The sequence below is a fragment of the Nyctereutes procyonoides genome, unplaced genomic scaffold, assembly GCF_905146905.1.
Source record: "Nyctereutes procyonoides isolate TBG_1078 unplaced genomic scaffold, NYPRO_anot_genome, whole genome shotgun sequence".
NCBI lineage: Eukaryota > Metazoa > Chordata > Mammalia > Carnivora > Canidae > Nyctereutes > Nyctereutes procyonoides.
The window spans coordinates 12,479,415-12,507,004 of record NW_026575025.1 but is presented as its reverse complement, the minus strand read 5'-3'; the positions used below and the strand labels follow the sequence as shown (position 1 = coordinate 12,507,004).

The window sequence follows — 27,590 nt, the reverse complement described above, 5'->3', positions numbered from 1 at the left end:
CAGGCTCCATGCAGGGAACCCAACGTGGGACTCGATCCCAGGTCTCCAAGATCATGCCCTGGCTGAATGTGGCACTAAACCACTGAGCCACCGGGGCTGCCTGACTTTCAGATTATTAAAAATAGCTTAATTGAGGGACGCCTTGGTTTTGGCTCAGGTCATGATCCCTGGGATCACCCAGGTTGGGATCCCCACTCAGCAAGGAGTCTACTTGTCTCCCTCTCCCTCTGCCCCTCCCCCTGTTCATGCACGCACTCTCAAAAAAAAATAAATATGGGGCTCTTGGATGGCTCGGTTAGTTAAGTGTCTGCCTTCAGCTCAGGTGATATACATACCCTGGGATCAATCCCTGCATGAGGCTCCCTGACCAGCAGACAGTCTGCTTCTCCCTTTCTCTCTCCCTCTGCCTCTCCACCTGCACATGCTCATTCTCTCTCTCTCTCTCTCTCTCTCTCTGTCTCTCAAATAAATAAATTTTAAATTAAATAAATAAATAAATGACTCTTAAAGAAATAAATAAAACCCTGGAAGTCCTGTGTCCCAGGAAACCCCTCTGTCACTTGGGCAAACCTAGAGGGTTGGTCCCCCTCACACTACCCGCAGCCATATAACATTAAAAAAAATAATAACAAGGAGCTTGAGGAGAGGACGCAGGGCCTAGAGTATAAGCTTGTTGTGGCAATGCTGTGTACAAAAGCAAATGTTTATTTCTTGCTCACAGATTCATGGATAAACTGTGCCTCTTGTAGCAGGGCTCAGGTGGACTTGGGTGTCTCCCATTCAAGGACCCAAGCTAAAGGATCAGCATTCCCCAGGGCACGTTCTTCTCGGGCTGATAGCACAACAGAAGAGGCCAGCCCCACCATGCAAATATCCATAACGCCCCAGCTAGGATATAGTTTACTTCACGTCTGCTCACACTCTACTGGCCAAAGCAAGTCACATTGCCAAGCCCAAAGTCAGTGGAATGAGAAAGTATTCACTCCCTAGTAAGAGGCACTGAGAATTCTCAAGGTAACGGGGCTGGATGTGTAATCTCAGTACAGGGGGAGCGGAATAGCTGAAAACAAGCCAACTGACCACTGCTACTGGGCCAAATACTTGCCATTCCTACCTTATGACACATTTGTCTAATATCTGCTGTATCGGGCTATTTTTTCTTTGATAGAAATTACTATACTTAAAATTATGATTATAAAAGTAAAAATATCAGGTAATACAGATAATTTTCAAATGTAAAACTCAGCCAGAATCCCACCATTCAGGGTTAGCCAATGTTATAGTTTCATGTTCATTCTTATAGAATTTCTTACACACACATATATATATAATCACACTGAAGCTATTTTTAACATAATCAGAATCACGATATACATACTGTTTTGTAATCTCTCTTGTCAGTTAAAATTTCAAGAATATCTTTCTACAGGGGTGCCTGGGTAGCTCAGTCAGTGAAGCATCTGCCTTTGGCTCAGGTTATGATCCCAAGGTCCTGGGATGGAGCCCACATCAAGCTCTCTGCACAGCGGGGAGCCCACTTCTCCCTCTCCCCCTGCCCGTCCCACTACATGTGCTCTCTCTCTCTGTCAAATAAGTAAATAAATAATCTTTTAATTTTTTTAATTTTTTAAGATTTTATTTATTTATTCATGACAGACAGAGAGAGAGGCAGAGACACAGGCAGAGGGAGAAGCAGGCTCCACGCAGGGAGCCCGACACGGGACTTGATCCCGGGTCTCCAGGATCACACCCCGGGCCGAAGGCAGGCGCCAATCCTCTGAGCCACCCAGGCTGCCCAATAAATAATCTTTTAAAGAAAATAATATCTTTCTATGTAAAAACATAGATCAGCAGCAGCAGCATTATTATTTTGAGAGAGAGCAACCAAGAGTGGGGAGAGGCAGAGGGACAGGAAGAGAGAAAATCTTAAACAGTCTCCACAGTTAGGACAGAAACCAACATGGGGCTCGATCCCACAACCCTGAAATCATGAGATCATGACCTGAGCTGAAATGAAGAGCTGGGCACTTAATCGACTGATCCAGGCACCCTAGATCATTATTTCTAGTGTTCGTATGAATCCTATGGTACTTACTACATTTTGTGTGTGTTTATAAACATTTTTCATCAATAATTCCATTATCATTACACATATTCATTTCCATTTCTCCTGTTTACTTTTTTTTTTTTTTTTAGGATTTTATTTATTTATTCATGAGAGACACAGAGAGAAAGAGAGGCAGAGGCACAGGCAGAGAGCCCAATGTGGGACTTGATCCCGGGACTCCAGGATCACGCTCTGGGGGGAAGGCAGACTTTAAACCCCTGAGCCACCCAGGCATCCCTCCTATTTACTTTTGATCTTCATCAATATTCTTCAGTTTTTTGTTTCCACATAATTCTGGCGTACGTGTTTGTGGGTTTGCACACTTCACATTGTCTCATAAATGCTTTTCCATGTTGTTACAATCTGGATTTTTTTTTTAAGATTTTATTTATTCATTCACAAGAGACACAGAGAGAAGCAGAGACACAGAGGGAAAGCAGGCTCCTCACAGGGATCCCAATGTGGGACTTGATCCCAGGACTCCGGGATCACACCCTGAGCCAAAGGCAGATGCTCAGCCCCTGAGCCACCCAGGCATCCAACAATCTAGATATTCTTTTTGGTGCTAACACACCATCATTTGTCAGTCAGTTCCTGTTGCTAGACATTGTGGTTATTTCTAGTATTTTACTGTTATATTCATTCAACCCAGAAATTTTTATGGTATTGATTGGCTGAGGGTTTTGTTTGCTTTTCACTTCTGCCTTTTTTTCCACCATTCTTCCCCTCATACAGAACAGAGGTGGCCAGTGGTTGGCATTTTCCGACTGTTGAATTCAGTAGTAGTTTAGCAAGTCAGTAAGAGCAGTTTACTGCTCTAGATTTACAGTGTGTAGCCACTTCCCTAGACAGTGATTAATACTGGTTCTCAATAGGAATGGCTTCCAGAGATTCTCCTGTTGCCCACTAAGCTGATTCAGCTCGTTTTCTGGCATCAAAGTGCAGGGCTAGAAGTCACTTGGTGATGTGAGTGTGTGGTGCAGAGCCCAGGGCAGGAAGCACATCCCGGCAGTGGAGGAGAAATGAGGCTTGAAATGTACAGAGCTAGAAGCTAGTCTATGGAAAGAGCAGCCACATCACCTGCCATGTGGGAAAAGTCCATCGACATGGAGAAAATAAGTCTTATATCCAGAAAGAGGCAGAGACCAAAGATGAAAAGAATGTCCCAGTGGTATTCACGTGCTGGATCCCATCATTCCCAAAGCTTACCTGTGTTGCTGCCCTTCCCATGATGGGGCATCCAGCAGTTCCTTGAAACCCACAAGCCAACAAATCTCCCATTTTGTCTGAGCTACTTTGGGTTGACATTTTTGCAATGAGAGCCCTGACATGCAGGCGCCAAGCTGGTGCTAATGCCCCAGATCCTGGGCCAATGCTGGAACTAGAAGATGGACAGAAAAACGACCCACCCTCTAGGAGCCCAGAAACCACAAGGGACTGGGACAAGCAAACAGATCATCATAGCATGCTGTGCCTAGTTTCATAGAGAGCTGGACCAGCTGATTCAAGAGCCAAGAGAAGGGGACCTCTGACGACATGCAAGAACTAAGTAACATTTCACCTAGCACCTAGGAGTGAGAGTATACTAAGTTTTAGGGAATGAGTAGTTCAAGTGGCAAACACTGCTATGATATCTGTGTCAGGTCATTATTTTTCTTATTTTAGACAACTTCAGGTTAACACTTAAAAAAAAAGATTTTATTTATTTATTCATGAGAGATGCACAGAGAGAGAAGAGACACAGGCAGAGGGAGAAGCAGGCTCCATGCAGGAAGCCCGACATGGGACTCGATTCCCAGACTCCAGGATGCTCTGGGCAGAAGGCAGGCACTAAACCGCTGAGCCACCCAGGGATCCCCACTATTTTTTTTTTAAGATTTATTTATTTACTCATTTATGATAGACATAGAGAAAGAGAGAGAGAGGCAGAGACACAGGAGGAAGGAGAAGCAGGCTCCATGCCGGGAGCCCGATGTGGGACTCGATCCTGGGACTCCAGGATCACCTCCTGGGCCAGAGGCAGGCGCTAAACCACTGAGCCACACAGGGATCTCCCCCAACTATTTTTTTTAAAGCAGGCTCCACAGAGTCCAATGCGGGGCTTGAACTCACCACCCTGAGATCACCTCCTGAGCTGAGATCAAGAGTCAGACACTTAACTGACTGAGCCACACAAGCACCCCTGTTGGCAATAGGATTACTGAGCCAAAGAGCATGGACAGATATTTATCATGACTTTAGCTGAAGATCACTACAAAATGCCAAGTAAGTTAAAGTGAAGCCACACATCCACCCTCTCACTCAGCCCTCAACAGCCCTCTCCACATTTAGAGCTTCATACAGCTTTATTTCCTGCAGCATTTCACTCTCTGTCCGCGTGTCATCATTGGGGCCCTAGAATGCCTCCAGTAGTAAAAGCTGTACCAAGAGGAAATGCTTCATTCCAACGTGGGCCTCCAGCCCAGGGGACATTACGGAGAGTGGCCCCGAGCAGCTGATTGCTGGAACAGGCAATCCATTCCCATCTCTCTCATCTCCAGGCTGTCCTTCCTGTTTTCGGAATCTCATACTCCAAAGCCAAATTCACAAAGTCAAAAGATGAGTTACAGATGTACTTGTCTAGGAAATCCGTTCCCTGGGCAGCCCCGGTGGCTCAGCGGTTTAGCACTGCTTTCAGCTCAGGGCATGATTCTGGGGACCCGGAATCGAGTCCCACATTGGGCTCCCTGCATGAAGCCTGCTTCTCCCTCTGCCTGTGTCTCTGTCTCTCTCTCTCTGTGCCTCTCATAAATAAATAAAATCTTTTTTAAAAAATTAAAAAAAAAATTCCACTTCCTTTAGCAAGGCCCTGACTATATAGCCAGTTGATGGGAACTCCCCCTACAACTGTCTGGAGCTCCACTCCACCCCCACCCCTGCCCCACCCTGCTACCTGGTGCAGGGGGGGCGGGGCGGGCCCAGCAGTAAGTGTGGTGGGAAAGAGCCCTGGTTTTGCAGCGGGACAGAATTGCTCCGTGACTTGCAAGTTGTTAAATTTCAGAAGACTGATTTCTCTCAGATTGGATTTCTTCGTGTATATATTGGACCTAATAATATCTATCCTTTCGTTCATTTAACAAGTTCGCTGAGAGGCAGAGCAGAAATGTAATGGAAAGAGCAAGGACAGGGGACAGGCAGAGAGAAGGCGGAGTCCTACTTTTGCAACTAACCGTATTTCATTATATCTGAGACATCACGGATTGCAAGAGAGGTCATTATTTTATGTAACCTTAAGAGACGATACTGCCAAGGGGCACCTGCCTGGCTCGGTGGAGAGCCTGTGACTCTTGATCTCAAGGTCATGAATTCAAGTCCCATGTTGAGTGTGGAGGCTACTTAAAAAAAAAAAAACACACACACACACACACACAGGGCAGCCCTGGTGGCTCAGTGGTTTAGCGCCGCCTTCAGCCCAGGGCGTGACCCTGGGGTCCCTGGGTTGAGTCCCATGTTGGGCTCCCTGCGTGGAGCCTGCTTCTCCCTCTGCCTGTGTCTCTGCCTCTCTCTCTCTCTCTCTCTCTCTCTCTCTGTGTCTCTCATGAATAAATAAAATCTTAAAAAAAAAAAGTCTATGTTAAAATGTCACCAAGTCTGGAATAGAACCTTAACTATAAAATATAATGCGAAGAGATAAGAAACTGTCAGAATTTGGCTTTTAAAAAAAAAAGATTTTATTTATTTATTCATGAGAGAACAGAGAAAGAGAGAGAGAGAGAGAGAGAGAGAGAGAGGCAGAGACAGGCAGAGGGAGAAGCAGGCTCCATGCAGGGAGCCCGACCGGAAACTCGATCGATCCTGGATCTCCAGGATCCCGCCCTGGGCTGAAGGCGGCACTAAACCGCTGAGCCACCAGGGCTGCCCATAGACTTTTATTATATCATTTTTTCTCCAGTTCAAAGATTGCATTTTTAATTTATTAAATTTTTTTCAAAATTTTATTAAATTCTAGTTAGCATATAGTGGAATATTGATTTCACAGTAGAATTTAGTGATTCACCACTTACATACAACACCCAGTGCTCATCACAAGTGCTCTCTTAATGCCCTTCACCCATTTAGTCCCTCCCCCCCACTTCCCTCCATCAACTCTCAGGTTGTTCTCTATCGTTAAGAGTCTTTTATGGGGGGATCCCTGGGTGGCCCAGCGGTTTGGCGCCTGCCTTTGGCCGGGGGCGGTATCCTGGAGTCCCGGGATCAAGTCCCACGTCGGGCTCCTGGCATGGAGCCTGCTTCTCCCTCCTCCTGTCTCTGCCCCTCTCTCTCTCTCTATGTCTATCATAAATAAATAAATAATTTTTTTTAAAAAAGAGTCTTTTATGGTTTGCTTCTCTCTGTTTCTCCCTTCCCTATGTTCATCTGTTTTTTTTTTTTAAAGAAATTTTTAACTTTTATTTATTTATGATAGTCACAGAGAGAGAGAGAGGCGCAGAGACATAGGCAGAGGGAGAAGCAGGCTCCATGCACTGGGAGCCCGATGTGGGACTCGATCCCGGATCTCCAGGATCGCGCCCTGGGCCAAAGGCAGGCGCCAAACCGCTGCGCCACCCAGGGATCCCTGTTCATCTGTTTTGTTTCTTAAATTCCACATATGAGTGAAATATGGTATTTGTCTTTGACTGACTTATTTTGTTTAGTATAATACGCTCAAAAAAAAGTATAATACCCTCTAGCTCCATCCACGTTGTTGCAAATAGCAAGATTTCATTCTTTTTGATGGCTGAGTAATATTCCATTGTGTGTGTGTGTGTGTGTGTGTGTGTGTGTGTGTGTACACACAACTTCTTCATCAGTCAACAGACATTTGGGCTCTTTCCATAATTTGGCTATTGTTTATAATGCTATAAACATTAGGGTGCATATGCCCCCTTCAAATCAGTATTTTTATATCCTTCAGGTAAATATCTAGTAGTGCAATTCTGGGATTGAGAGCAGTTCTTTTTTTTTTTTTTTTTTTTTTTTTAGGTTTCCATACTGTTTTCCAGAGTGGCTGCACCATTTTATATTCCTATCAATAGTGCAAAAGGGTTCCCCTTTTACCAAATCCTCACCAACATCTGTTGTTTCCTGTGTTGTTAATTTTAGCCATTCTGACAGGTGTGAGGTGCTATTTCATCATGGTTTTGATTTGTATTTCCCTAATGATGAGTGATGTTGAGTGTCTTTTCATGTTTTGGATGGCCATCTGAATGTCTTCTTTGAAAAAATGTCTATTCATGTATATCACTCTTCATATACACAAAAATGAAAATGTATGCAAAATAAATTGGCTAACATTGTCAAAACCCTCTGACCAAAGACCACCAGGAACACAGCTGCTGTAAAAGAAAGTGAGGTTTATTCAACTTGCTGCTTTAAAGGTAAAGGTACCCTAGGGAAGCCCATGTGAGTCTCTAAATTCAGGCTTGCACTCCAAGGTTCTGTGGAGGGATTAAGGAAGTGAGGGATCAGCTCTGGATTGAACTCTGTCAAAAAGCAGGGACAACTTAGAAACTGGGTATCTTTATTTTTTTTTAAATTTTTATTTATTTATGATAGTCACAGAGAGAGAGAGAGAGAGAGAGGCAGAGACACAAGCAGAGGGAGAAGCAGGCTCCATGCACCAGGAGCCCAACATGGGATTTGATCCCGGGTCTCCAGGATCGTGCCCTGGGCCAAAGGCAGGCGCCAAACCGCTGCGCCACCCAGGGATCCCAGAAACTGGGTATCTTTAAAACGTTCCTCTAGGATACAGGAGGATGCAAGCAGAGCTGGAGTGATCTATGGTAAAGGAGCAGCAATCGCTCAGAGTCATCTTTGTGGTCACCAAGTGGCCTTGCCTATGTCGCATTCTGAGCATGATTTATTTCTGCTGGTAACATCACCGTATGAATATCAAAGGAGCGATCTTAAAAAAAAAAAAAAGAGCGATCTTAAACTGTCTTGATATTCTTTTTTTTTTTTGTCTTGATATTCCTAAAACTTCACAGTGATGTCCATTATAGAAAGCATGCCCATACTAAGGATGTTAAAATGTAGAGAAAACACTCATTTTAGATTTGATGAAAAAGGATTCTTGCTGTTTTACCTTGGGCAAGTAATTTACCCTTTAAGCTTCAACTTCCTGCTCTGTTAAATGGGAACAATACAGTCTACTACATAAGACTTATGAGGACAGAGGCACCAGGGTGGCTCAGTGGTTGAGTGTCTGCCTTTGGCTTAGGTCATGATCCCAGAGTCTTGAGATCGGTCCCACATCAGGCTTCCCGGAGGGAGCCTACTTCTTCTGCCTATGTCCCTGCCTGTGTCTCTCATGAATAAATAAAATCTTGGGGGGGGGGGAGAAGAAAGGCTTGTGAGGACAAAGTGCCTTAGTATAGTATTGAGTGTATTACTCGGAGTCCAATGGGGGCAATAGGAATTACTCTAAGTAGGTAAAACAAAGAATTTAATGCAGGGAATTGGTGACACCAGTGACAGGGCTGAGTAGTCCAACAGGGGATAGAGAGGTAACCCAGAGATTAGCAATGACAGGACACTCCCCATCACTTCTAAACTGGAGGGACAAATGGAGGAGACGGAATTAATGTAGGCTGGAAGTGAAGATCATCCTCCAAAAGTTGGAACCATGGCAGCCTATCCAGTAAGAGCTAGAGCCACAGAGGAGCTTTATCTACAGCTGGAGACCTGCCCAAACCTGAGCAAGCGACAGAAAGAGAAGAAACACACTGGCTTTATCCTCCCTTCGATTTTCTAGTCTCCTGCCACTGGCTCCCAATGGCCTAACCCAGACCTGAAGGCCCCAGTCCTGGGAGCCTGGGGATCTGCCCCGCGCAGGGCAATGCAGAGGGGAGCAGAAGGTCAACGAAGGGATCCCTGCAAAAGTTACTAGGTGATCATGAGGTAGAAATGACTTAAACCAGCTTGGTTAACACCTTTATTTGAAAAATCTTTAAAGTCCTGGATACACTTGAAAGTAACAAAATTCTTCACTTAAAGACCTGTGGTCGTCCTGATAATACTGGTTCGTATCTGCCCTCCAGCCTCCAACCTACTCCACACGTTATTCTGAATTCCTTCTGTGTCTGGTCTGATTCGGTGGCATTTCAAGATGGATTTCCAGCGTCAGACATTTTCTCAACCGAAATCTCAGGAGAGTTCCTACAGCAGAGATGCCCATTCTACGTCACAGAGATAAAAGCTCACTCAGATTGTACCGAGCGGGATTATGATGCAGCAGCGTGTCATGGCAACCGGACCCTGGTCTCGGGGCTCTCAAGGATTCGTGTGACCTTGAGGAGGCTCAACATTTCTAGACTCACGTTAAAAAAAAAAAAAATGGCAATCAAAACCCTCAGGCGGTTTGCGCGCGCCCACACTCCACTTGGCTCTTCCATCGTCGCCTCCCCTCGTCCGGGACACTCCGCGGTGTTTTCGGAGAGGAAGGATGAGGTCGTCTAAGAAAACAGAGAGCGAGCCCAAGGTCACAGCGCGGCGGACAGTCAGGAGTCCCGTCCGCCTTCCCAGGCCACGGCCCTGCTCACCGCCCCGCCGCTTCTTTTCCCGCCTGGGCATCTCCTGGCCGAGGAAGGCTCGTTCGGGAAAGGCACAGGCGACCCCAGCACCCCTGGGGCCCCCGCGAGCGCTCTCGACGCCCGCCCAGGGGCCGGCTGGCAGCCCGGGGGGCGCCCCCCGCGCGCCGGGTCTCGGGCCTCTCCCGGCCGGCAGCGCCCCCCTCCGCGCCCAGGCCGGCCCCAGCCCGCGGCCCTCCCCGCCACCCTGCGGGTCCCGGGGAGGCTAACGGAGCCGCGTGCCCGGGGCGGGGCCACGTGCGATTGGCCGCGCGGGGTCGGGGGCGGGCCCGCGGCGGGCCGGCCGGGCGGGCGCCGACAATGAGCCTCCATAAAAGGGAGCGGCGGGGGCCTGGGGCCCCGGATTGAGCCCTCCCCGCCCGGGGTCCCGACGCGCTCGGTCTCGGGGAGGCCCGGACGCGCCCTCGCAGGCCGGGCGGTGAGCGGCGGGCGGCGGGGAGGGGGCTGCAGGGGCGGGGGCGGCCCCTGGCGGCGCGCCCGGCCTCCGGCGTCCGGTCACCGCGTCCCCCCCCGCCCCCCGCCTCGGCCGCATCATGGCCCTGAAGGCCGAGGGCGCCGCGCTCGACTGCTTCGAGGTGACGCTCAAATGCGAGGAAGGGGAGGACGAGGAAGAGGCCATGGTGGTGGCCGTAATTCCACGGCCCGAGCCGATGCTCAGAGGTGAGGCTGGAAGGGGACCCCACTTCCGCGTCACGGTGCGGGCCCGGGCGCCCCCTCCCCCTCCGCCTCCGCCTCCGCAGCCAGGGGCTCCGGCGCCCCTTCCCCCTCCGGCCTGGGACCCGGGCGCCCCCTCCCCCGCTCTGGCTCCGCCCCCTCCAGGGTTTGGAATCTGGGGCCTCCCCGAATTCCCTCTCCCCCGCCCCCGTCCGGGGTCTGGAGCCTTCGATCCACGCCCGGCGCGCTCCGGATCTTCCGGTGCCCGAGCGCCCCCTCGCCCGGGCCCCGCACCGGCGGCCGCGGTCTCCCGCCCCGCGGAGGCGGGGGCTAGGCTGTGCTCCGGGCCGAGGGGCAGCGAGGCCTCCAGGCCCGAGGCTGGGCGCGGCTGCCTGCTGTCCGGAGAGAGCTGGAGGATGCCGCCCGCCCGCCCCAGGGAGGATTTTCAGGGCCCTCTACACGGAAAGCTTTCCTGTCCCCCAACCCCTCTTTGCATCTCCTGCCTAGCACTTGAGTAAGCCACAGGTGTCAGATTCTAGCGCTTCTGGGGTGAATGGGATACTCAGTTTCGAAAAAGAAGTGCTTGCTAGGGGTACCCTCTGCCACGCAGGAAGGAGCTTGGCCTCGGGAGGGGATAACAGGAACGGTCTGGGAACACTTGCTTTCCCCTCCCCCCTTACCAGTTTCTTTAGTCCGCAGGATCTTGCAGACCATTAGAAAACAAAGGGCCGTCTTAACGGAAAAGTTAATACTGGTGAAAATGCCAAAAAAAAATTTTCGTAGAAATGCGAACGTGTGTTTATTTTAAGATACCTCTTCCCATAAAGGGGATTGTACCCAAAAGAGAGAGCAAGGCCATTTATTTAATCCCCGCAGAACACGCTATCTCCGCTATCTCCGTGCACTGCCTCTCAGCCTTTTTTGGAATCTGCAGGGATTTAAAACAAGCCGAGGAAATGAAAGCTGCTGCCCTTCTCAGAGCTTTAGATCTAGCAGAGGTTCTTTTCTGTATTTGTGCTAGTATTTACTGAGTGCTGGATGCTAGGCTGCGTGAATTAATTGTTTCAACAACCCTTTAAGGGAGGCCCTATTCCCCACTGTTACGGTGGGGAAACAGAAGTCGAGAGAAGTTAATTCACTCAACAGGTTTTTATTAGTAGCACCTATTATAAACGAGGCAGTTTTAGGCTGGACATGAAAGTGGTTATGAACAAAGATGTAACGTCTCATCTACATATATGTATAAATAAACGACCAAAGACAAATGTAATTCAGTGCATAGGGTGTCAGGTGCCGATATATGGTTCAGAGAACACCAGAGCAAAGGGAGGAGAAAATGGATTGGGAGGCGTTTTATTAGGAATACCAAGTAGTCAGAAAGGCTTCTTTTCCAATGTGAATTTTGAGCCCAGACTCCCAGGATGGGAGAGAACGAACCTTTGTGGATGATGGGAGGGAAAGCATCTTAGGCAGAGAGAATGGCAAGTGTAAGTGTCCTGAAGCAGAAGCTTTTTGAAAGAGGTTAGAGGAGAAAAGGATGAATTCAAGGCTTTTGACCTGAGCACCCAGAAGGACAGGCCTCTCGCATCCCAAGACCAGGCGACTAGGATGCAAGCATATGAAGACAGAGAGTTAAGATTTGAATGGGGCGAGTTTGAGATGCCTGTGACACATTCAAGCTGTAAGGCCAGATAGGCATCAGACACATGCATTTCAGTGCCACTGGAGAGTGGCTGGAGGTATAGATACGGGAGTTGTCAGCAGGCAGGCAACGGGACAACACCTGTCAGAGGAAGGAGTTAGATAGGAGAGGTCTAAAAAACTGAACTGCGGAGCTCTCTCCAGTGACTGCAGGTTGGAGATTGAGTCAGTCCCTCATCAAAGATTTCTGAATGCCACTGCATGCCAGGCATTGTTTTTGATGCTGGAGGTCCAGGTGTGAACAATCCAAAGTCTTGCTGTCCTGGAGCTTACTGGGCAGTGGGGAGGCATGGTGCACAAGTAAAACACATGTTAGGTCTGATGGTGGTGTGGGCTGAGGAGCAGGACATGAGGGGTAAAGGGGAATGGGGTGTCCAGCTTTCTGCAGGAGGCAAGAGAGGGCTGTGGTAAGAAGATGGTTCTTCAGGCTTTTCCTTGAAAGAAATGAGAGCTGCACAGGCACCTGAAAAGAGGTGAGGAGGACCCAGTACCAGCAACTGCAAGAGAGCCCCGGGGAAGAAAGGAATGAATCAACAGGAGGCAGTGCCTGGAAGCCAAGTAACAAAAACCTAGATGGAAGAAGTGACGAGCCAAATGATGAAATTTAAGAACTGACAGCCAGGTTTAGCTTTGGTGACCTTGACGGGAGTTGTTTCAGAGGAGTGGTGGGAAAGAAAGCCCAATGGCAGTCAAGAGGTCAAGGTTACTGTGCATGGTCACATGGGACATAGGAACAGCCCAGCCTCGGACCTGAATCTTCTGAGTCCTGGCCACTTCTCAGACCCGTTTCATATGCCACTTATCCATACGGTTCCCAGACGTCAGGGCCCCTCATATTTTACTTCATCCCATCTTCTCAGATGGGAAGGAGATGCAGTTACAAAAGATCAAGGGGTCTCTGCTGCAGAAGCATGGAGCTGCCAGGCTAATGGGGGTCTAAGGCTGCCTTTGTTGAACCGGAAAGAATTCCTGCCCTGCCAGAGCTTGTGGCCCATGTGCACAGAGAACAGATGCCAGGCAGACCCTTGGGAATGAGATCACCCCTGCAAATGCTCTGGGAGGTGGGAGAGGGATCGTGATGGGGTGTGGCAGCCTTCTGAAGGGTCCTTGCCAGGTGGAGAAACAGGCATGCCTGTTCTTTGCTGACTGCAGGCTCCCGGAGCATCTCCTAGGTGGCAGGCCCTGTGGGGGCAGTGAGACAATCAGATGTTCTCAAGAAAGTATGCAGCATGGCCTGGAAGTCAGAGGTGGATATAATCAACCGTCGGGGTGGGAGGTCCCAAAGGCTTCCCAGGAGTGACAATGTGAGCAAGGCCATAAAGGAAGTGTAGGAATTTGTCAGACCAATCAGAATGGTCTAGATGGATGTGCCAAAGCGGAAGACCTGCAAGAACACAGCCTGTTGGAAAACCCTGTGGTCTGAAGTCAGATTGAAAGGAGATATACAGGGGATCCCTGGGTGGCTCAGCGGTTTGGTGCCTGCCTTTGTCCTGGGATGTGACCCTGGAGTCCTGGGATCGAGTCCCACATCGGGCTCCCTGTATGGAGCCTGCTTCTCCCTCTGCCTGTGTCTCTGCTTCTCTCTGTCTCTCTCTCATGAATAAATAAATAAAATCTTTAAAAAAAAAAAAAAGAAAGCAGATACACAGTGGGATGCCGATGCACACAGGTTGCGTTTAGTATGGTTAGTGCCTCGCGGGCTGCAGGGGAGAGGAGAGAGAGAGAAACTTGGGGTAAGAATGTGCCTCCCTCCGCCCTCCAGCCCTCCACCAAGTTTGGGGAATCATGTAAGTATTCTAGGCCATGGGTACCTCTACTGGTAACATCCTCCTGCACGTCTCCCTCTGTAGTGGCCCAGCAGGAGAAGACCCCACCGCCTAGGCCCAACCTGCTGGAGGCAGGCAGCGATGGCTGTGAGGAGCCCAAGCAGCAGGTGTCTTGGGAGCAGGAGTTCCTTGTGGGAAACAGCCCTGGAGGCAGCGGGCGGGCACTGTGCATGGTGTGTGGGTCCGAAATCCGGTCCCCCTCTGCCGACACGGCGCGCATGCATATCCTGGAGCAGCATCCTCACACCCTGGACCTGAGCCCTTCAGAGAAAAGCAATATCCTGGAGGCCTGGAGTGAGGGAGTGGCCCTTTTGCAAGACATCAGAGCTGAGCAGCCTTCCTCGCCCACCTCAGGTAGTTGGAAGTGAGGGTCGGGTGGAGGATGAAGGGAAAAGTCAAACTCACAGAGCACTTGGAGCTCACTGGGTGTTTGCCTTCTTCAGACTCAGGCCAGGATGTCGAAGCTGACCCGGACTCCGACCCAGACCCTGCCAAAATGCCAGCAGAGATCGTTGTTCTCCTCGACTCTGAGGACAACCCATCTCTCCCGAAAAGGAGCCGACCCAGGGGACTCCGCCCCCTCGAGCTTCCTGGTCAGTTTTTGGGAAGCCCTTGCGGCTGAGCTGGGGAGAGGGGAGTGCACATTCTGTGTTCTGTGTGGAGAGAGGATACAGGGCCTAGGTGTGGCCCCTTTCAAAGGTACAAGGTCTTCTCATTCTGTAGCTGCCCCTGCCTCAGAGGCAGGAAATAGGAAGCCCCGTGGTCAGAGATGGAAGGAGCCCCCTGGAGAAGAACCGGTCAGAAAGAAAAGAGGCAGACCCATGACCAAAAACTTGGACCTGGACCCAGACCCTGACCCAGGTGAGGTAGAGGCCCATGACGGGTGTGGGCTCCAGGCGCAGTGCTTCAAGAGGAAAGTCACGCCAGGGCAGGGGGCGGTCCAGGCCTCTGGACTCTGGCTTCAGTGGCCATAGGCAGCACAGTCTTACAGACTGTTCTCTCCTGTCCTTCCTTCCAGACCCCCCATCACCTGACTCACCCACGGAGACTTTTGCTGCTCCTGCTGAGGTCCGTCACTTCACCGACGGCAGCTTCCCCCCGGGCTTTGTCCTCCAGCTCTTCTCTCACACACAGCTAAGGGCCTCAGACAGCAAGGACTCACCCAGAGAAGGGGTCGCTGCAGAAGGAGGCCTTCCCCAGCCAGAAAGCCCCTCTCCAGGTGAGCTCCTGGTAGGGGACGACAAGGGTGGGTTGGGGAGAGCCAGGCTACATCCCTGGGGTCTGGCCTCCTCAAGGCTGCTCTGCAGCAGAGCCTGGGATACAGGTAGTTACTGCTCAGGGCCCCTGAGACGCAGGGCCGAGGGCGGGCAGACTAGAATGATGGGGACTGGCCAGCAAGCTGAGCCGCCGCTCTGTTAGCTCCTGGGGAGTGTCCTGGAATTGGTTGTTAGGTTGGGCTAAGCCAGTACTCCCCAGAGCCTGACACCTATCAGCACACTTATGGCTGATTCCTCCCGGAACCTGAGGTGCCTAGCTCGCCCTGGTGGAGTCAGGGCCCGAGTGGGACTGGAACAGAACAGACCCCTGGTGAACTCAGCAGGCACCTCCGTAGAGAGAGCAGCTCAGTGACTTTTGAATGATAGCATGAAGTGCTTGCGTTTGTATCATGTTCAACCAATTTCAAGAAACTTCTATATGTAGTTCATCTGGCCCTTAGAAAAGTCTGTTTTCCATGTGGGAAGGCTGAGTCTCAGCTGGTTCTTCCCTCCCTTGATCCTTGTATTCGTTTCCTGTGGCTGCTATGACAAACTACCACAAATCTTAGTGGCTTACAAGAATACACTTTATTACTTTTCAGTTCTGGAAGTCAGAGGTCTAGAATGGGTTTCATCCATCTAAAATCGGCAGGGTCCTGTTCTTTTCTAGAGGCTCCAGCAGGGGGTCGCTGGGAGGTAATCCATTTTCTTGTCCTGCCCAGCTTCTTAGAAGCTGCGAGCATTCCTTGGCTGTGGTCTCCTTCCGTCTTCAAAGCCAGCAGTGGCCAGTAGAGTCTTTCTGAGGATGTCATCTTTGTTCTGACTCGTCTGCCTCCCTCTCCCCCCCCCCCGGGACCCCTGTCATCCTATGGAGCCCACCCAGATCATCCAGGACAATCTATTTTGAAGTCAGCTGGTTGGCAACATTAATTCCATCTACTGCCTCAATTCTCCTTTGCCACCTAAGATAGCATAGTCAGAGATCCTGGGGATTAGGGAGTGGATATCTTTGAGCAACACAGTCATATAGCCAGGCAGTGGCTGGATTCAGATTAGACAAGGACATGCCTTGGGAGGGCAGAGGCTGAGCCTCATTCCTCTTCATCTCTCCATGCCAGGCGCCTCGGGCTCAGGAAATGTTTTTTTTTTTTTTTTAAGGTTTTATTTATTCATGAGAGACACACAGAGAGAGAGAGGCAGAGACACAGGCAGAGGCAGAAGCAGGCTCCATGCAGGGACCCCGATGTGGGACTCGATCCCGATCCCGGGTCTCCAGGATCAGGCCCTGGGCTGAAGGCAGCGCTAAACCACTGAGCCACCCTGCTGCCCAGGAAATGGCTCTTGAAGGAGTGACCAAGTTACACACAGAGCACTTTGTCGTGGCCTGCCTGAAATAGTGCATTCGGAGTTAGAGCCCAGGGAAAGCTAGCACGGGAGGTACCAGGGGCTCCCCAGAGCAGGGATCTCAAAAAGGAGGTGGACTTTTTGTACATAGAAAAAGAAAAAAAAAAAAAAAGAAAGAAAGAAAGAAAAAGAAAAAGCAAATATGCCCCTTCTCTTGCCCACCCCACCTCACTCAACAGTGGTGAGCACTGTTAATAGTGCGTTTTGTGTCTTGAGACCTCTCACGAAGCTCAGCGTGTGCCTGTATGTGTGTACACGCACTTTTCCCTGAATTCTATTTTACCAAGATAGGCTCTGTTTTTTCTCATCTTGAGGCAGGCGTCAGCTCTTCACGTAGATCACGGTCTTAACTGTCTCAAGTTTCAGCTTGAGCCACATTCCAGTCCTGCCTCCCCGAGACTGTGTGCTCTGCTTGGACTTGAGCGTTCCCTGAGCTTCCTCGTTCTCTTCGGTGGATCACTGCTTTAAATGGCTGACTGCTTCCACTGTTTAATGGGTCTTCTGGTTTCATTCACGAAAGGGAGCCTTCATTTTGAAACCTGGGATACCCTGTGCCCCAATTCACCTGTCTGGAGTGGTGAGTAGCTGAGAAGGGAGTCCCTGAGACCTCACATTCCTTTGGGGTGCGTGGGCAAAGTCTGAGGCCTTGGGATACATGAATATAATTGACATGAGAGGGTTTTTCTCAGCAGGTGGCAGAATCTAGGGAGGTTGGAGGTGGCGGGAACACACAGTGGACGCTGTGTACGTGTTCCTGCCTGTAGCCAGGCTGGGCCCTCAGGGGAGTACTATGGAAAATAACATGAGTGAGGACAGAGTTTCTCTGTCCCCAAGAAATTTACTGTCTGTTTGAAGGTACAGGTTGGAGGAGTGACGCAGCCACTGTAGTTCTTGCAGAGCAAAGGCTTCCAGAGCGGTGGCCACAGACTGGGGATCCCAAAGCTTGGGCAGATTTCTCAAAACCCTGTGAGGCTTCAACCAGAATGTCTTCATGTTGAGTTGCTTTTTGTATTGAAGTACTTAAAAGATTTTGAGTAAAAGATTCTAATTCTGTCAGTTTAAAAAAGTTTAAAAGTCAAGGATTTAGAAATTGGTGAGGTCACTACGGTGAGGTCAGCTGGAGCTGATGGATCACAGTGTGAAGCAGAGGAGACTTTCTGGAGCTTTCCAAAGGGCTTTGCAGGAAGAGGGAGGGGAAGTGTCCAAGCCAGAGAGAAGGTAAGCCTTGAGGACCCCACTCACAAATTGTAAGAAAAAGCCTCTTTGTCTTGCTAGTATTTGATTTGAGTAAGATCTAGAGACCTGGCTTTTAAAAGATACTTCGGCCAGGTCCGGTATGTTTCCAGGCTGGACCAAGGAAAAGGTGTGTGTGTGTGTGTGTGTGTGTGTGTGTGTGTGTGTGTGTGTACGTGCGCGCACGTGTATGCATGCGGGAACCTGTGCACATGAGTGTGAGCATGTGTGAATTTCACAAGGGACAGGGTCTTTGTTCTATTTGCTGCTATATCCTCAGTACTTGGTATCATACCTGGCACAAAGAAAGCTCTCAGTAAAGCTTTATTGAAATAGTGGGTAGTGGCTGCCTTCACCGTCATTTGGTGGTAACATTTTCAGAGTCCCCGAGCAGAAACAAGCCTTAATGAGAAACAGGAGAAAAGGACTCAGGCCCACCCTCTGGAGAAGGTGTGTTCGTGGACACACACATGCACAAATGTAGAGGAGAGAGGAACAGAGCTGGGGAAGCAGAGGGGTTTGGGCTTCCCAGGAGGGAGGAGGGCCAGCCCTGGGTTTGGAGTGCAGATGGGGCTCAGCTTGTCCCTGGGCTGATAGGTTCTTCTGGCTTGCTCTTTCATGGCCCTGGGGCTTTGATCATGCATGCTTTGTGGAAGGGCATCACAAGTCAGGCCTCACTCTCCTGAGGCTCCCCTCCACACCCACCCTCACCTCTGCCCTCTATGCTACTGGTACTTAATCCTGTTGCTTTGAGAAGTCCTGAAATTCATGAGCTCTTACCATGTGCCAAACTCTTAACATCTTTGTGTAATCTGTCTCCTTAAATTCCCACAACCACCATACACAGTATTTGGGGAAGAGGACACAGCCTTGGGGAGGCAAGGCATTCTCAGGGCCCCTCACCTAGTAAGCGACAGCATGTGTGCATTTCCACCTGTGTCCTTCTCCCCTGCAGCATCCAAGCCACATCCTCTGCCTTCTCATTGCTGCTGGAGCTAAACCCCGCTAGCAAAGCTTGGCCCCCTGGGCCTCTCACTAGACCCCAGCTGTCTGCCTTGCTAGCCACCATTTCCTCTGTCCTCTGCTCTCTGTCCGGTTTTCCCTCTCCTGTAGATTGCATCCGGCAGCCGATGCAAGCTGAGATTTCCCCCTGGCCCCCTCATCCCTCGCTAGCCACTGTCCCATTTGTCGCCAAACTTTTTCAGCAAGGCTGGGGACTATTTTCTGCACTAACCAGCCCTCGTCTCTCTGGGAGCCGCTTCAGCCCAGTTCCCATCTTCCAGCCTCATGCTGACGTGGCTTTTCCAACAAGGTCACCATTGACTTGTCTAAAATGAAAATCCAGTGGTCGATTCTTAGTCCATGCCCTTCCCGATGTGACAAAACAGTGACCCCAGCTCTCAGCCTTTCCCAGAGCCACTTGCCATCTGTGGGCTTCCCAGGCAACCTTCTGGGTTTTCCTCTAGCCTCACTGGCTGTTCCACTTCTCTTTCACACATGGCTCCCTGAGTCGGATCTGCTGGTTATCTTTCCTCCTCTTTTTCGAATGTAAGCTGTTTCAGGTCAGGATATGTGTCTGTTTCATTTCCTGTGATGCACCCGGCAGACGATCTATGTGCTGCCCACGTGTCTGGTGCGTGAGTGGTTAAGTGAGTGACCGGATACCAGATACCTCAACCAGCAGGGCCTTCCTCACTCCCAAAGCGATCCAGCCCCAAGTTCATCTACTCCCAGCTCCCAGCCAGATCTGCCGATTCCAGCCTCTCTTCCAGATGCCCATGTGACAGGTCTGTGATTGTAAGATCTGTCACACTGAACACCCCCACTCCCACCCCCGCCCCCAGCCACATTCCTCTTCCCAGCCTCCTCTCCCCTCTTGCATTCTACACTTTGCTCAGGCTTAATCCTGGCGTCATCCTCTTCTGTTTCTCAGACTCCACAAGAACCTCCCGCATATCCTGTTAGCCCCACCTCCAAAATCCATTCAGAATTCATCCTCCTGTCCGCCCCCCCCCCCCCCCCAGGCTGCCCTGGTCCCAGCCATCTCTTGCCTGGTTCCTTTAACAGTCCTCTCCCTGGGCTCCTGGCCTCTGGTCTTTGCCCGCTATGGTCTCCTCTCCTACGGTACAGGGTCCCCAGTGCAAACCAAGTTGGGCGCCGTCACTGCTATTCCTGTTACACTCCAGAAAAGAAGCCAGAGTCCTCCTGGTGACTAGTGATGTTCTCCCCAGGATCCCACTTCTACCCTATCCCACCCACTGCATAGGTACTGGCCTGCTGTGAAAGATCCTTCACAAAACAGACATCAGGACAGTTGCAGTTACCATGTCCGGTTCTGATTTCCATGTAAAGTACTTTTGCGCATTCCCATGTGGTAGGGGATGCTTTCATGGCTGCGCAGTCGCTGTGGGGGTCTGCTCTCCCCTCCTTGGGGTCCTGGCTTTGCTTATTTGGAACAGCTCCTCCCCACAGTTATGGTAAACATCTGATCTCCCCATGTGGTGGGTCCCGATGGGAGGTGAAGGGCCTGGTGGGGCTCGCAGAGCAGAGCTGGGACTCTAACCCAGGACTGGCCATCAGGTTTTCTCTCCTTTCCCTCTGTATCCATTTGTGAGCCCCGTAGTGGGCAGAGCCATCTTCTTTTTGGGGTGTTCCCCACCCCCACCACCTCTGCCCACAGAGGCTGGAGTGTCCAGTGAGTTTTAGATGAAGTGGAGTGAGCTGAAGTTACATAAGAGGTGAGCATACAGCAGTGAGCATGTGTGTACCAAAACACATGGGGGAGGAAGCCAACAGGGTGTGCCCGACTTCTACCTAAGAAGCAAGGATCTCTCTTTTGGTTTGTTGGGGTCCTTGGATGAACCAAGAGTGGAGCTTCCCGCTGTCCCTTGGGCATACCAGGCCCTGGACTGTGGAAAGGAAGAGCTAGAAATGGTGGTGCAGAAGTCTTCAGTGGCCATTCTCGGGATGGGGGTCCAAAGGGCCCTGACTTTTGCTCTCTGCTCCCATCCCTGCCCAGCTCCCCCTCCGGGGCTTCGCGGGACGCTGGATCTCCAGGTTATCCGCGTACGGATGGAGGAGCCCCCGGCAGTCAGCCTCCTGCAAGATTGGTCCAAGCACCCCCAGGGCACCAAGAGTGTGGGAGGAGGTGACCCCCCGAACTGGCCTGTGGTTCTGTCAGAGTCCAGCACCACCATGGGGAGGCAGCCAGAGGCAGGGAGTGGCATGTAGGTTCTCGCTTTCCTGGGGAGGGAGGGAGGGAGGAGGCAAGGTCCCCCTTTGGCTTATCACTCAGAGCTGCCCAGCTTGGCCACCTGATGGAGAGAGTAAAACCAGGTGCCAAGGCAGGATGGAGGAGAGGATGGGGGGCAGCATCCATGTTACTTGGGGGCACTGGAAGATGTTGACCCCTGGCAAGGCACAAGGCCAGGCCCTGGGAAGGGCAAGGCTGGCCTCAGGGCTGTCGTATGGTAGGGCATTGGGCCTGTGGAGAACACCTACCCCAATCCTTTTGCTGACCCAGACCTCTCCGTCCCCCTTCCGTCCCCCCTCTTAGCCCCCACCATTCTCCCTTGGCACAGTGCCTTACATAAGAGGTGGTCACGATGGGGTTTGAACTGAGTCCCACTACCTCGGGGGACGCCTCTCCTCCCCCACCTGTTCAGGCTCCTAAACCAGGAGGCCTCCATTACCTCTTCCCGCTCCATCCCTGCAGGAGGCCCAAGCAGACCACCTGAGGGCTTTGTTCACTCCCTCCTTTTCACTTACTTTCCTGTTGTATATATCTCCTTTGTTGACAATAAATTATTTTTTTTTATTAAGAGAGTACTGTCTGGGTTATCATTGGGGGAAGGGGTTTGCTAACAGGATCTCCAGGCTCTTGGAGTGACCTTGAGGGGCAGGAGGGCTGGAAATTTGTCCTGGGTGGGAGGGCAGAGCAGGGCCAGGGTAGGGCCTCATTGGCTCCATGGAGGTGTGGGGCTGACTTGGTGCGAGTCACAGAGAGACCCTGCACCCCTTCTCCCAGCCCTTGAAATGGGGTCAGAGGGGATCCCTGGGTGGCGCAGCGGTTTAGCGGCTGCCTTTGGCCCAGGGCGCGATCCTGGAGACTCGGGATCGAATCCCACGTCGGTCTCCTGGTGCATGGACCTGCTTCTTCCTCTGCCTATGTCTCTGCCCCATTCTCTCTGTGTGTGTATGACTATCTTTAGTAAATAAAAATTAAAAAAAAAAAAAAAAGAAATGGGGTCAGAAACACCTCTTCTTTGGGATGCCTAGGTGGCTCAGCGGTTGAGCATCTGCCTTCAGCTCAGGTCGTGATCCTGGAGTCCCAGGATCAAGTCCTGCATCAGGCTCCCTGCAGGAACCTGCTTCTCCCTCTGCCTCTGTCTCATGAATAAATAAATCCAAGGAAGGGAAGGAGGGAGGGAGGGAGGGAAAAGAAAACACCTCCTCTTTAATGTTTTGTACCTTCTGACTCACCTAGTGAACCTTGTCCCAGAGAGCCCACGGTGGGGCACAGGGGCTAATTACACCCTACTTGTTGACCTTCTAAAGTGAAATGGCTGAGGCAGGCGTGTGGTGCTTTACTCTAGCCCACCCTCTCCCTGGCTTGATTAAAAACTCCCTCCTGTGCCTGGTTTCCCCATTCCCTGGACCAAGAGATGGCCCATTCTGGGTTTCTTCACCAGATCCCTTACCCTCCTAAACCAACATCACAGGCCAAATCTATGTGGAATCTTGTTTCTCTCCCATTAGTGATAATGGGCACAGAAGAGGGACACGGGGAGCTCCCTGCCAGACCCCAAACCCCACTGTCATATTTAGAATCCAGAGGCAAGTGGAGCATCAGGACAGTCCACCCCCTGCACCAGGACTGCTTTCCTGCTCCTGATAAATACTGCGTATTGGGGCAGAGATGAGGCCTTGATAGCACTCTGAAGGAAGAGTTCACCTACAACACTGAGCTAGCTGGGTTTTGAGACTAACCGGAAAGCTAGTCTTGAGATCAGGAGGGGTCTAGGTATGAGCATACTGCAAGCATGCTGGGTGCTGCTCTGAGCTGGTGTCACCCAGATGGGGGCCAGGGGTGGGCAGTCTCTGTGTGGTGGCTTCCCGGGATGTGGTCCTTTCTCCCTAACAAGCTTGGGAGAAGGAGGGCAAAGCTGTAGGGCCCTTGTCACAGGGGATAAGAAGGCACAGATATGGTTCAGAACACTTTGTGTCTCGGGTGGCTTCACCAGTGCGTGACAGGTGGGCCACAGACCTCCACTGCATCTCCACCACTGTTTCTGCAAACTGGTAAAACTTCTCTCCCACTTAACAGGCAGGAAGGAATAAGGCTGAAAATCAGGCTTTGAATGTGAGTTACTGTAGGTGAGGTCTTTCTGTCCTTCACACAATCACATGACTGTTTACATTTATGCCAGCATGCTTTTCAGTTGATGTGGCTGTGTTGCTGGATGTTTAGTTGCTGAAGTTCACTGTAAAATTGAGACATTCAGTGCACCTTTGCTGCTGTTGATGTGATTGATGGCTGGCTCACTAGACTGTGAGCTCCTTTTGGGCAAGGACTAGGCTGCCTTGACTTTGTTTCCCTAGGGTCCTGCTTGGGCCCAGCACATAGTAGGTGCTCAGTTGTCAAGCGCTCTCTTGATGTGTCTTCCCATGCAACATTTTCCCAGGGCAAGCTGGTCTCTAGAGTGTGCGCGGCTCCCTTCACGGGGTGGCAGCCACAGTGGCTGCAGGTGGCACAGTGGTTCCGTGACTTCATCCTCACATTCTTGGTTGGCAGGAGTCCGCCCAGCCTTGGCCAGGACCCTAGGGACTGTATGAGTGCGTGTGGCTGGAGCTCTCAGTGGGCACCTCTGGGCTTCCAGGGAGAGATGAAGAGCGGAGCCGAGGACATGATTCCACCTGGAGTACAGAAGTTTCCTAACATTGGTGACTCAGAGCTTGGTGGGGGAGTCCCTCTTCCACCCCTGTCTCTGACAACTCCAGACCAGATGCTGCTGCAACCGTTTACCCAAACGCCAAGGAAGGCTCACACACTAGCAGTGACCCGGGGCTGGTGGTGGCAGCTTTCTCCAGATGGGATGCCGAGGCCCAATCACAATGCTGAGTGAAGGGGTTGGGGAAGAGGGTGCCACTGCCCCCAACTCTTTTTTTTTTTTTTAAATAACTTAAGCCAAAGTATTTTTTTTTAAGATTTTGTTTATTTTTTCATGACAGACACAGAGAGAGTCAGAGAGAGAGAGAGAGAAGCAGAGACACAGGCAGAGGGAGAAGCAGGCTCCATGCAGGGAGCCTGATATGGGACTTGATTCCAGGTCTCCAGGATCACGCCCCGGTCTGCAGGCGGCACTAAACCACTTGGCCACGGGGGCTGCCCGCCCCCAACCCTTGATACCCTGGCCTCTAATTCCCTTTGCTTTCCAAAATGGGCCATCCCTTGCTGTTCCCAGTTGCCGTCCTCAGGGTCCAGGTAGGGGAGAGCTTTCTGGATACCAGTAATAGCTGTGTAGTTAAAGCTAGTCTAGGACAAAGGAAGAAACAGCCCCTTCCCTCCTCAAAGAGAAACTGGTGTGTGTAAGTGTGTGGTTGGGAAGAGAAGACACTGGCTGGGCCCCATGTGACACCCCAGCTATGTCACTGGTCTGGTCCAGACTGGACTGCTCCTACAATCTGACCCCGCCCTGCCTCTCTCACACACAGCTGTGTAGCTCTGTGGTTCAAATGAGACTGTCAAGTCCTCATACCCCCAAGGGGTGGTAGAAGGATGGGGAGCTGGAGTGGGAGAGCATTTCCGATGGGACAGCAGCCTCTCAGTGTCACCCCACCCGCTCTGTTGGGAAAGAGGCACCATCTGACCTCCCCATGGGCAGCACGGGCAGGGAGGGGCTGCTGTTTTGTAGGCATAGCGACAGGTAAAGTGTGTCTGTTTTCCAGCCTTCCCAGGACCAGATATTGGCCCAGAGCCTTCACACCAGATCCGGTCAGTCCCTCTCCCCTCTAGAGGGAACAGCCTCATTCCACCCAAAGGACACATCAGCCTTCAGAGGAGGAAGCAGTGCAGGACTTCTGGTCTAACAGCAATCTCAGTGCCTCGGATTTCCTCAGACCCCACTCTCTGGGTGGCCTGAGGAAGCAGGAGCAGCAAGGGAGCCAGGGGCCAGGGCAATTACTCTTTAGGGCTCAGATTCTACAGACACGAATGAAGGCCCCAGGGGACAGGCAGAAACTACAGAGTGCAGGCAGGACACCCGCTGTGTCCCCACTGTGGGTCACCCCACATTGTGCCCATTATACAGGTGAGGGATCAGCCACAGCAAGACGAACAAGGTGACTTGCCTGCCACTCCAGAGCTGGTGAGGGAGCAGAGCAAGTCTGAGCCTGGATCTGTCTGACCCCAGGGCTCTTGTCTCCCACAATGCATGGCCTGTTTCTGCTTCAGGACTGATACCTCTTCCCTTGAGAGCCTGGGAACTTGTGGTAGGTTCAGGGTGTGAGGCAGAAATGGAGTCAGGTGGGAGTGGGGAAGGTCTTCAACTGTGACAAATGCTCAGCACCTCCTTTGCTCCCCTCAGATGATGATTCCCTGTGACCTCACCATGCCAATTTCCAGAGCGCCCCCACCCCCAGGTCCTAGTGAGTAAGGAAAGGGTTAAGGTATAGGCAGGGAAAAGTAGGGGACCCCTGAGTAAGCTCTGACACTAGTCCTGGCAGGCAAAAGCGCATAGCCAGAGTGAACAAGAGATAAGGGAACAACAGACCAGACCACCTGGCCCAGGATGTTAGGGAGTATTTTTCTTTGGTGGCTACAATGTAATCACAGAAAAATGACCAGACCTCAAAAAAAAAATACAGCATTAAGGGTGTTATCTATAGTCCTTGCTGAAACCAAGATGGCACAAGAATCTCAAGGCCTGGTACAACAATGTCCATGTGAGCTTGGACTGCTCTAGGGAGAGGGCATAGGGAGCTACTCCTAACCCAGAACCTGCCCTTCCCCCACACCCCTCCCTGGCCTAAAGTGAGTCCTCTTGCCCATGGCACCCACATATTCCTGGGTGAGCAGTTTGCCTCTGAGACACTCACCCACAGTGTCACCAAAGTCACAATGGGGGTTGAGACAACTGCACATGTACAGTAGTTCAAAGCTGAGGCTCAAGAGACCCTGCAGCCCCGGCCCAGGCTGTGAGCTGGGTGAGAGGCACGTGCTCACAGTTCCAGGTGCTCGGGACACAGACGTGGACAAGAGAACCAAGGGTCATTCTGGGCAAGATGGACAGCAAATGAGGAGGTTCTCCATATATCCAGCCAAGATGAGCACCTGGAAGAAAAATAGGGTGTGACAGAGGAAGACATAGACATGGCCAACATGCACATGAGAAAATGCTCTGCATCACTTGCCATCAGGGAAATACAAATCCAAACCACGATGAGATCCCACCTCACACCAGTGAGAATGGGGAAAATTAACAAGGCAGGAAACCACAAATGTTGGAAGAATGTGGAGAAAGGGGAACCCTCTTGCACTGTTGGTGGGATTGTGAACTGGTGCAGCCACTCTGGAAAACTGTGTGGAGGTTCCTCAAAGAGTTAAAAATAGACCTGCCCTACGACCCAGCAATTGCACTGCTGGTGATTTACCCCAAAGATTCAGATGCAATGAAACGCCGGGACACCTGCACCCCGATGTTTCTAGCAGCCATCTCCACAATAGCCAAACTGTGGAAGGAGCCTCGGTGTCCATCGAAAGATGAATGGATCAAGAAGCTGTGGTTTATGTATACAATGGAATATTCCTCAGCCATTAGAAACGACAAATACCCACCATTTGCTTTGACGTGGATGGAACTGGAGGGTATTATGCTGAGTGAAGTAAGTCAATCGGAGAAGGACAAACATTGTATGTTCTCATTCATTTGGGGAATATAAATAAGAGTGAAAGGGAATATAAGGGAAGGGAGAAGAAATGTGTGGGAAATATCAGAAAGGGAGACAGAACATAAAGACTCCTAACTCGGGGAAACGAACTACGGGTGGTGGAAGGGGAGGAGGGCAGGGGTTGGGGTGAATGGGTGATGGTCACTGAGGGGGGCATTTGACGGGATGAGCACTGGGTGTTATTCTGTATGTTGGTAAATTGAACACCAATAAAAAATAAATTTATTTAAAAAAAAAGAAAAATAGGGTGTGAGAGAGGGGCACTATTTTTTCTTATTTCTTTTTTGATCATAGACGTTTTCCTTCTTTTTTTTTTTTTAAGATTTTATTTACTCATGAGAGACAGAGACACAGAGACACAGGCAAAGGGAGAAGCAGGCTTCCTGCAGGGAGCCTGATGTGGGACTTGAACCTAGGATCATGACTTGAGCCAAAGGAAGATGCTCAACCACTGAGCCACCAGCCACCCAATCATAGACATTTTCAAACACACTCAAAAGAAGAAAGAGAAAATGACATAATGAATCCTGATGTATCTATGACCCAGCTTCAACAAATATGGCCAATTTGGATTTATCTTTGTCTCCCCACACTATCCTCCCTTCTGGATTATTTTATTTGTTCTTTAAGTTTGTATTTTTCTTTAATTTTTTTTTTTAAGTAGGATCCATACCCAGCATGGAGCCCAACTTGGGGCTTGAATTCATGACTCTGAGATCAAGAGTCAGATACTCAAGCATCTGAGCCACCCAGGTGCTCCCCCCCCCCTTCTGGATTATTCTAAAGCAAATCTCAGACATGGTATCATTTCATCTGTAAATGGGTTTGTTTGTATCTCTAAGAGACAGTCTTC

At 50.8% G+C, this 27,590-nt stretch overlaps 1 protein-coding gene and 1 long non-coding RNA gene across 9 annotated transcripts; one reads left to right on the top strand and one right to left on the bottom strand.

The window, feature by feature from the left end:
• Positions 1 to 9,036: 9,036 nt before the first annotated feature.
• On the bottom strand, positions 9,037 to 9,851 carry LOC129503061 (uncharacterized). Its single transcript, XR_008663113.1, has 2 exons — positions 9,667 to 9,851; positions 9,037 to 9,579 (listed from the first exon to the last, which is right to left on the bottom strand). It is a non-coding gene; the product is annotated as an uncharacterized LOC129503061 (long non-coding RNA).
• Positions 9,852 to 10,043: 192 nt separating this feature from the next.
• Positions 10,044 to 26,827, top strand: SPINDOC (spindlin interactor and repressor of chromatin binding). 8 transcript variants are annotated; one of them, XR_008662875.1, is made up of 7 exons: positions 10,044 to 10,374; positions 13,920 to 14,249; positions 14,339 to 14,488; positions 14,619 to 14,756; positions 14,914 to 15,114; positions 16,874 to 17,132; positions 24,737 to 24,814. XR_008662875.1 is itself a non-coding variant. In XM_055313376.1 (6 exons), exons 1-6 carry the CDS (start codon positions 10,248 to 10,250, stop codon positions 24,928 to 24,930), a joined length of 1,140 nt encoding a protein of 379 aa, XP_055169351.1. In that variant the 5' UTR covers positions 10,044 to 10,247; the 3' UTR covers positions 24,931 to 26,827. The 8 variants fall into 8 exon arrangements, 5 of the variants coding, with proteins under 5 accessions (XP_055169351.1, XP_055169343.1, XP_055169388.1 ...); XR_008662874.1 differs by lacking the exon at positions 24,737 to 24,814 and adding an exon at positions 20,808 to 20,942; XR_008662872.1 differs by lacking the exon at positions 24,737 to 24,814 and adding an exon at positions 17,411 to 20,941.
• Positions 26,828 to 27,590: the final 763 nt, after the last annotated feature.